We start from the raw sequence: 9,365 nt of genomic DNA, 5'->3' as shown, positions 1-9,365 counted from the left end.
TCCTATGGGGGATGTCCAGTGCCATAACCTGCTCCCGTCTCGGGCATATGCAGAGAAACTGCCCTTCACCCCGTGGACCCAGACAGCAAGCTCGGACAGTCAATAAGAACACCGCACCCGACTCAGGTATAGTGGTCACCTGCAGGGCCGTTGCTACGATTCCTGGGCCCCTAGACAAGATTTACTGATGGGCCCCCCTGTGCTGAATTGTTGACGGGGGGGGGGGGGGGGGGGGGGGGGGGGGGGTGGAAGGAGCAATTGTTGACGGGGGTGGAAGGAGCAATTGTTGACGAGGGAGAAATTGTTGACGGGGGGGTAGTAAAATAAAAAAAAAATTTTTTTTTTTTGTGGGCCCCTCCTGGGCTGTGGGCCCCTAGAATCGTCATCACCTTTCACCCCTTATCGACGGCCCTGGTCACCTGTACTGCAAGTCAGGGAGATGACATGTGTGTTAAAATATTGATACATGGACTGGAAATATGTGCTCTGCTTGACTCTGGTGCTCGGAGGAATGTGTTGCCCCTCCATCTTTTCAACGCCATTCCCTCAGAGTCCAGACCCCCAATAGAGCCATCTGTCGCGCAGGTCCTGCAGGGCATCGGCCCCCGGTGGTCTGGCAGTGCTGGGGGAGGTCAACCTACCAGTACGAGTTGGGAGCCGAGCTACCAATGTCAACTTTATTATGGCCGACACCGCAGAGAGCACAGAGGTTATCCTGGGGCACCCTTTTCCTACATCAGACAAGTGCCCAGCTGGACTATGGTCGCCGTGAGATAACCCTCTGCGGGGAGAAGGTTCCTCGTTTTAACCCAAGCCATCAGTCCCGGGTGCACATTGTCAAGAGTGGCCCGCACAACACAACAGTGTTGGAATCGGGGTGTGAGTATGTAGTCCCCGGAACTGGCGACCTCTGCCATGCTGCTGACGGAGACCTGATGCTGAGCCCAACTAAAGGTTTCATCGGAAAAAACCCACGTTCTAGTAGTGGCTCACCTCATCGTACAGGCGCAGCGGCCCACCGACCTGGTGCCACCGGTCATGACGTAATAATGTTGATGTGAAGTTACATGAGCTACAGGAGTATTGTGTTTTATTTTGAAAATTGACCGGATGCTCCATGGCTTTTACTTTTCACTTCCTGCCCGGCTCGACCTGCTCTGTCGAAATTGACGCGGTTTAGCAGCGGCTCGCGGCAAAAATAGAATTGGACGGAAAGATAGCGCCACGGCGCAGCACGCCGCTCCTGGGACGCTGCTGAAACGTTCCGCGGCGCCCCCGGTGGAAATAGTCTCATTGATTAGAGTGGAAGCGATCAGCAGCGGTGACCGCGGCGCAGCCGTCCCGCGGCGCGTACGCCTCCGGTGGAATCAGGCCTTTATGAAGCACCATCTCTATAGGAGGGTTCTTCATATGAAGCACCATCTCTAAAGGAAGGTTCTTATGAAGCACCATCTCTATAGGAGGGTTCTTCTTATGAAGCACCATCTCTATAGGAAGGTTCTTATGAAGCAACATCTCTATGGGAGGATTCTTCTTATGAAGCACCATCTCTATAGGAAGGTTCTTCTTATGAAGCACCATCTCTATAGGAAGGTTCTTCTTATGAAGCACCATCTCTATAGGAGGGTTCTTATGAAGCACCATCTCTATAGGAAGGTTCTTATGAAGCACCATCTCTATAGGAGGGTTCTTATGAAGCACCATCTCTATAGGAGGGTTCTTCTTATGAAGCACCATCTCTATAGGAGGGTTCTTCTTATGAAGCACCATCTCTATAGGAAGGTTCTTCTTATGAAGCACCATCTCTATAGGAGGGTTCTTCTCATGAAGCACCATCTCTATAGGAGGGTTCTTCTCATGAAGCACCATCTCTATAGGAGGGTTCTTCTTATGAAGCACCATCTCTATAGGAAGGTTCTTATGAAGCACCATCTCTATAGGAGGGTTCTTCTTATGAAGCACCATCTCTATAGGAGGGTTCTTCTTATGAAGCACCATCTCTATAGGAAGGTTCTTCTTATGAAGCACCATCTCTATAGGAAGGTTCTTATGAAGCACCATCTATAGGAAGGTTCTTATGAAGCACCATCTCTATAGGAGGGTTCTTCTTATGAAGCACCATCTCTATAGGAAGGTTCTTCTTATGAAGGACCATCTCTATAGGAGGGTTCTTCTTATGAAGCACCATCTCTATAGGAAGGTTCTTCTTATGAAGCACCATCTCTATAGGAAGGTTCTTATGAAGCACCATCTCTATAGGAAGGTTCTTCTTATGAAGCACCATCTCTATAGGAAGGTTCTTCTTATGAAGCACCATCTCTATAGGAAGGTTCTTCTTATGAAGGACCATCTCTATAGGAAGGTTCTTATGAAGCATCATCTATAGGAAGGTTCTTATGAAGCACCATCTCTATAGGAGGGTTCTTCTTATGAAGCACCATCTCTATAGGAAGGTTCTTCTTATGAAGGACCATCTCTATAGGAGGGTTCTTCTTATTTAGCACCATCTCTATAGGAAGGTTCTTCTTATGAAGCACCATCTCTATAGGAGGGTTCTTATGAAGCACCATCTCTATAGGAAGGTTCTTCTTATGAAGGACCATCTCTATAGGAGGGTTCTTCTTATGAAGCACCATCTCTATAGGAAGGTTCTTCTTATGAAGGACCATCGCTATAGGAAGGTTCTTCTTATGAAGCACCATCGCTATAGGAAGGTTCTTCTTATGAAGCACCATCTCTATAGGAAGGTTCTTCTTATGAAGGACCATCTCTATAGGAGGGTTCTTCTTATGAAGCACCATCTCTATAGGAAGGTTCTTATGAAGCACCATCTCTATAGGAAGGTTCTTCTTATGAAGGACCACCCTTATAGCAAAGTACGTATTATGAAGCTCAATGAACGGTAGCTTTTACATTCAAAATAGAAAACAATTTAATGTACAACTGTTTAAAACAATGTATGACATAAAAACAAAAAGAACCACAGCCCATCTGCAGTGAATCGTTGGAAGAGAAGCAAATGTACAGAACATCAGACTGGAGACCCAGGGGGACGCCTTAAAAACCCACCAACTTTAAAAGACCTTCTCAACGGGGAGCGAGGCTAAAACCTGTGTTTCTGCTGTCAAAAATGGAGCAAATTTCATGTGCCTAGCGCTTCCCAGCACAACTTAAAACACAGTCCGTCCATGGCTGCCACCACAGAGCGGGGCGGCGGGGGGGTGGGGGGGGGGGGCTCTGTGACGACGGTTCAGAGATAGAGAAGGCTTCTCACCACCATCTTGGTCCCACTGAAGGAGTCTTGCAGCCATAAAAAAAATATTTTTAAAAAGGCGTTCTGAATTCAGACCATATAGCCAGTCAAACCATACATCGGGGGGGGGGGGGGGGGGGGAGAGAGAGACATATAGCCAGTCGGACCATACATTGGGAATATAGGTCGTATAAAACCAGTAAAAGCCAAGGGGGTCCGGTCCAGTGGTTTGCTGGTGGAGGCGGCGGCGGCGGTGGTGGTGGTGGTGGTGGTGGGGGGGCTGGTCCTACGGTCGGGGGGGGGGGGGTGCTGGTTAAAACGAGTGTCCCACTGCTGGAGGCTCAGTGCTTGCTGTTGGAGTCCTGGTCCTGGGCGGAGCTGGAGAGCCCGTTCTGCGGCTGGCCGAAGCCCGAGCCCAGGCCGTACAGCCTCCCGCAGTACTTGGCGTCGTCGATGTTGTCCTCGAAGAAGAGCTGGGGAGGGGAGGGCAGAGGGGTTAGCGTCGGCCTATCAGAGAGCACGGCTCTGGGCGTGCCCCTTCAGGATGAAGGAGGTACTGCAGTACTGTTAATACCTTACTGCAGTACCTCCTTCAGGATGAAGGAGGTACTGTAGTAAGGTATTAACAGTACTGCAGTACCTCCTTCAGGAGGAAGGAGGTACTGCAGTAAGGTATTAACAGTACTGCAGTACCTCCTTCAGGATGAAGGAGGTACTGCAGTAAGGTATTAACAGTAGTGCAGTACCTCCTTCAGGAGGAAGGAGGTACTGCAGTAAGGTATTAACAGTACTGCAGTACCTCCTTCATCCTTGAGAAGGTAGTAGTAGTCGCAGTACTAGTAGATTGAGTATTGATAGTACTGCATTACCTCCTTCATCCTTGGGAAGGTATACAGCAGTAACAGTAGTAGTTTTAGTATTGATAGTGTTGCAATAACTCCCTCATCCTGAAGAAGGTACTAGTAGTTGTACTAGTAGTAGTAGCAGTAACAGTAGTTCTGGTATTGATGGGGTTGCAGTACCCCCTTCCTCCTCTAGAAGGTATTCAGCAGTAACAGTAGTACTATTAGCAGTAACAGTAGTTCTAGTATTGATGGGGTTGCAGTACCTCCTTCATCCTGAAGAAGGCCATTCCCGTGAGCAGAGAGTCAGAGCCGGCCTGATGCTGTCGACCAATCCTCTTCAGCTCCAGCTGGTCGGCCACTTCCTGCAGACCCCCCTGCCACAGGAAACACAACCCTTCACTCACTCTATCCTCTTTGAAGATTAAACAAACAAAGGCTCGGGGCGTCCCGGTACCCTCCCTCCGTACCTTGAGGTTCTTACAACTCTTCATCAGGTACTTGACGTCGTAGATGGCCGGGAAGAAGAGGTTGAGGATCTGGAAGAAGTCGTGTTCCTCCTCCGGGAGACGGGCGTCCGTCAGCAGCTTCACCAGGTAGCCGAAGTCGTAGCCGCTGACATCACACACACACACACACACACACACACACACACACACACACACACCACGTCACACGTTAGCACCATGACATCACACACATGACATCACACACATGACATCATACGTTAAACATCGTGACGCCACACACGGCATCATACGTAAATACTAACATCACACACAACGTCATATATATACACCATGACATTATCATACCATGACCTTATACATTCAATTCATGACATCACCACATGACCTCATATATGAATATAAATAGGATCTGAGGGGTGTGTTCACTAGTGTGTGTTTACTAGTGTGTATCTGAGGGTGTGAGGGGTGTTCTCTAGTGTGCATCTGAGGGCTGTTCACTAGTGTGTGATTACTAGTGTGTATCTGAGGGGTGTTCACTAGTGTGTGATTACTAGTGTGTATCTGAGGGGTGTTCACTAGTGTGTGATTACTAGTGTGTATCTGAGGGGTGTTCACTAGTGTGTGATTACTAGTGTGTATCTGAGGGGTGTTCACTAGTGTGTGATTACTAGTGTGTATCTGAGGGGTGTTCACTAGTGTGTGATTACTAGTGTGTATCTGACGATCTGAGGGGTGTTCTCTAGTGTACATCTCATGTTTGAGGTGAATGTATTTAGGGGCTATTTAACATAGCCCCTTTCTAACCAGTGGCTACTCAACGCGCGTTACAATTATTGCCCAACATTCACCCATTCATAACACATTCACCCACCGACGGTGGTGTCGACCACGCAAGGCGACAGCCAGCTCGTCGGGAGCAGTTAGGGTCCATGGGTCCACCCGTCCTACCTCCTAACTAAGCCACCCTTGCAGGTGTGTAACTCGTGTGCAGGTTTAGAACCCGTCTGTACAGTGTGGCTAGCTACCTGTGGAAGGACAGCCACTTGACGTTTTCACACAGCACGAGGCCAGAGGTCATCAGCAGCTCGGCGAAGTACAGCGTGTCGATGCCGTCCTCCTCGTGCTTCTTGAACTGGAGGCCGGAGTTCTGGAGCAGGTCGATGGAGTCCTGGGAGTACATGTCCTCCCTAGAGAGACAAGAGGGACAGTGTGTGAGTCTACTGACCTCTCACCTGGAGGTCCATAGAGGGACAGTGTGTGAGTCTACTGACCGCCCACCTGGAGGTCCCTAGAGGGACAGTGTGTGAGTCTACTGACCGCTCACCTGGAGGTCCCAAGAGGGACAGTGTGTGAGTCTACTGACCGCTCACCTGGAGGTCCCTAGAGGGACAGTGTGTGAGTCTACTGACCGCTCACCTGGAGGTCCCAAGAGGGACAGTGTGTGAGTCTACTGACCTCTCACCTGGAGGTCCCTAGAGGGACAGTGTGTGAGTCTACTGACCGCTCACCTGGAGGTCCCTAGAGGGACAGTGTGTGAGTCTACTGACCGCTCACCTGGAGGTCCCAAGAGGGACAGTGTGTGAGTCTACTGACCTCTCACCTGGAGGTCCCAAGAGGGACAGTGTGTGAGTCTACTGACCTCTCACCTGGAGGTCCCAAGAGGGACAGTGTCTTAGGCTGAATCCGAATACTTAGTACATACTATTTCTGTTCAGTGTCTACTACTTGACTGTACCACACTTGATAGTGTAGTATGGTCCACAGCTATGCGTAGAACGCCTCCGAACGCTTCCGAACACCGCCGAAACTCCACCGGCTGTTTGGAGATTACGTATCTCCCCTCAGATGCCGGCAAAATTACCTTGATAAGTTACCTGTTTTCCGTCTTGTCATCGTTGCTATTAAATTAAAAATGTCTCTTTTTACTTAATTACTTACTTTACTATTTTACTCTTTTTAATGTCTCTCTTTTTCGCCGCTTTCTACGACGTCTTTCTGTTGGTGTCGGGTCAGCCATCTCTTCTTCGTTCGTTACCAGACTCCGGTTGCATTGTGGGATAGCGTAGTGAACTCTGTTGTTTACTGTGGCGGTAGTACGCATTCTGAAACGTTTTCCGTACTACACAATGCGTACTGAGCATTCGGACGCGCTATATTTGTGGCGTACTACAAAATGCATACTATTTAGCAGTCAAGTATGAGTATTCGGATTCAGCCTAAGTCTACTGACCGCCCACCTGCAGGCTAGTAACGCTTCAAGGAGCAGGTCTACAGGTGTTTACAGGTGAATGACCTCTGGTCTAGTTACACTACAAGGAGCATGTCTACAGGTGAATGACGTGAATGAGTCTACTGACCACTCACTTGCAGGCTAGTTATGTTACAAGGAGCAGGTCTACAGGTGAATGAGGTCAGCTCTAGTAACTCTACAAGAAGCAGGCATACAGGTGTTTCCAGGTGAATGAGGTCAGCTCTAGTAACGCTACAAGAAGCAGGCATACAGGGGTTTCCAGGTGAATGAGGTCATCTCTAGTTGCGCTACAAGGAGCAGGTCTCCAGGCGTTCACAGGTGAATGACGTCAGGTCTAGGTATGCTATAAGGACCCAGGTCTCCGGGTGAACGTACGTGAGGTTGAACTTGAAGTTGAACTGCCAGGTGGTGGTCCCGGCGGGGTAGTCTCCGTCCTCGTTCATGAAGCTGAGGCCCAGCTGGATGATCTTCAGCAGGTCCACGTTGCAGCGCAGCAGCTGGTACTGGTAGTCCACCGTGCTCCGGAACTCCCCGATGGGCCGCACCACCACGCCCGGGAACTCTGTGTCCTGGAGACGGGGGGGGGGGTGGGGGTGTTTAGGATGACCTTCTGATCATGGCTGGAACGATTAGTGAAATTCAAGTCAAAAACCTGATGTAATAGAACGCGATATGCAAATCACAAAGGCCGCGCTTAAAAAATAAATAATAATATTTTGTGATTTGTTACCGTTACTGACGATCAGTAAGATTTATATTTATTTTTCTTTTACAATTCAATAGTTGAATAAAGATGTTATAATATCAATTATCTCGACACATCGGCCTGGCCTAAAGGAAAGAGCAGTTTATGTGTTGACTCACTGCTTCCAATGTTGCGTTGGTCATACTTGAGAATTATTCATTACTTTTTTAGTGAATAATTCAGAACACGAGGACCTTAATAATTCTAAATAATCGCAATTACATTATTTCCCCAAATCGTTCAGCCCTAGTTGGAACGCACTCAACAAGTTGGCCCTCACTCTGTTGAGTCTCGTTTGTTGACCCTAACCCTAACCTGGAGCAAAGCGCTGCCGGCTGCCGATGAGAGATTTACAGGAAAAAAAGTTATTCAGCACCATCACCATCACCTCCTAACACCATCACATCACCTCCCCTCCTAACACCATCCCCTCCTAACACCATCACATCACCTCCCCTCCTAACGACCGCGTGCCTCTGGGGAGGAGAGGGGGGACGTTACCATGGCGATGAAGTTGAAGCTCTGGATGATGTGTCGGATCTTGTGCATCTCCTCGTCCACGTTGTTGGCCCAGACCTCGCAGATGATCTGGGACGAGTCCGCCAGGGCGGCGGGCATGGTGGCGACGCTGGGAGGGGGAGGGGCCTCAGACACGGTGGGAGGGGTCTAGGTCTGAGAGGGGGGGGGGGGTCGGTCGGGGGCTCTAGGTCTAGAGGGGGGGGGCGGCAGGAGTCGGGGTCTCAGGTCTGAAAGATGTGCGCTCTGGAGGATTCAGAAGAACAGAGGGAGAAAGCTGTTAACCAGCGTCTTCATGGAAGGGCTGTTTTTACTAAAGCTACATTATACGGTTATTACAATCCCAAAGCTCTGAATTAATAAACACTTTATTATTAGTACACTCCGAAGTCTCTTTGTACACTTGTAATACATGTTTTGTTTTTATACATTCAGCCCTTTTCAAAGTAATCAAGGAGAATCTACAAAGAAATAAAAAGTCAATAGTATAGAAATGTTAAACAATTAAAATATAAAAACAGTTCTACCTAAAAAACTTCTAATAATGTAAGAAAACAAAGTACAGGATTGCGACCTAAGAGACTTGTTCGATTCTGTCGTTGTGGGGTAGTTCAGATAAATATGGTCAAATTGAATATTGACTCTTTGGTTGGTGTGGAAATTGTCAAGACAGGGCTAGAGAGAGTTTAGTAGTGTCTCAGTTTTATTGTCTTAGAATTAGAACATAAGACATAGTTAAGTATTGCTGTTGAAATTAGACAGATGTGGCCATTAAGCAAACACAATGTGGGAAATATATCTCACAATGTAGGCATGTATCAGACACAATGTAGGCATGTATCAGACACAATGTAGGCATGTATCGGACACAAAGTAAGCATTTGTGGGCCAGATGTGGACTTGAAGCAGCCAGATGTGGCTGCTTCGGACACAGGAGGCAGTATCGGACACAGGAGGCAATATGAACCCAGTATTATTAAGTTCAGCATCAGCAGCTGAACACAACACCTGACAGCAGCATGGCGGGAACTGACATCACAATGAACAGGAATCATAATCAATATCAATAATCAATAATAACTTTATAATCAATAACTAGGAACTCATATGAACCAAGTTATCTTTGATTATCAGGCACCCATCACAGTTAGCCTATCAGCTATCTCAGCGAGCATAGTCGCTGTTCAGCATCAGCCTCAGCGGAACAGCAGCTCACGCTAGCTTAGCTTCGTAGCTCTTTAACACAAGTGTTTCTCGTTGTAGCCGCCAGTGTTAGCTCTACACGTTT

General features: G+C 48.2%; 2 protein-coding genes across 2 annotated transcripts; both read right to left on the bottom strand.

Moving 5' to 3' along the window:
- Positions 1–989: 989 nt before the first annotated feature.
- Positions 990–2,031, bottom strand: LOC130386138 (uncharacterized). The gene is made up of 2 exons (XM_056594915.1): positions 1,355–2,031; positions 990–1,023 (listed from the first exon to the last, which is right to left on the bottom strand). The coding sequence occupies exons 1-2, from the start codon at positions 2,029–2,031 to the stop codon at positions 990–992; spliced, it is 711 nt and encodes a 236-aa protein (XP_056450890.1).
- A 1,485-nt stretch (positions 2,032–3,516) lies between these two features.
- cnot8 (CCR4-NOT transcription complex, subunit 8) lies at positions 3,517–8,232 on the bottom strand. The gene is made up of 6 exons (XM_056594537.1): positions 8,063–8,232; positions 7,192–7,385; positions 5,591–5,752; positions 4,566–4,710; positions 4,362–4,472; positions 3,517–3,726 (listed from the first exon to the last, which is right to left on the bottom strand). The coding sequence occupies exons 1-6, from the start codon at positions 8,177–8,179 to the stop codon at positions 3,595–3,597; spliced, it is 861 nt and encodes a 286-aa protein (XP_056450512.1). The 5' UTR covers positions 8,180–8,232; the 3' UTR covers positions 3,517–3,594.
- Between the last annotated feature and the right edge of the window lie 1,133 nt (positions 8,233–9,365).

Source organism: Gadus chalcogrammus, chromosome 7 (assembly GCF_026213295.1).
Source record: "Gadus chalcogrammus isolate NIFS_2021 chromosome 7, NIFS_Gcha_1.0, whole genome shotgun sequence".
Classification (NCBI taxonomy): domain Eukaryota; kingdom Metazoa; phylum Chordata; class Actinopteri; order Gadiformes; family Gadidae; genus Gadus; species Gadus chalcogrammus.
Note: the sequence above shows the minus strand (reverse complement) of the source record. Positions and strands in the feature narration are given on the sequence as shown.

Coding starts and splice junctions, on each gene's coding strand:
- LOC130386138 (XM_056594915.1), bottom strand. CDS start 2,031: ATGGTGCTTCATAAGAAGAACCTTCCTATAGAGATGGTGCTTCATAAG. Junction 1,024..1,354: donor GGCCTGATTCCACCGGAGGC/GTACGCGCCGCG, acceptor CGGTGGCACCAG/GTCGGTGGGCCGCTGCGCCT.
- cnot8 (XM_056594537.1), bottom strand. CDS start 8,179: ATGCCCGCCGCCCTGGCGGACTCGTCCCAGATCATCTGCGAGGTCTGG. Junction 4,711..5,590: donor AAGTGGCTGTCCTTCCACAG/GTAGCTAGCCAC, acceptor GTGTGATGTCAG/CGGCTACGACTTCGGCTACC. Junction 4,473..4,565: donor AGAGTTGTAAGAACCTCAAG/GTACGGAGGGAG, acceptor TTCCTGTGGCAG/GGGGGTCTGCAGGAAGTGGC.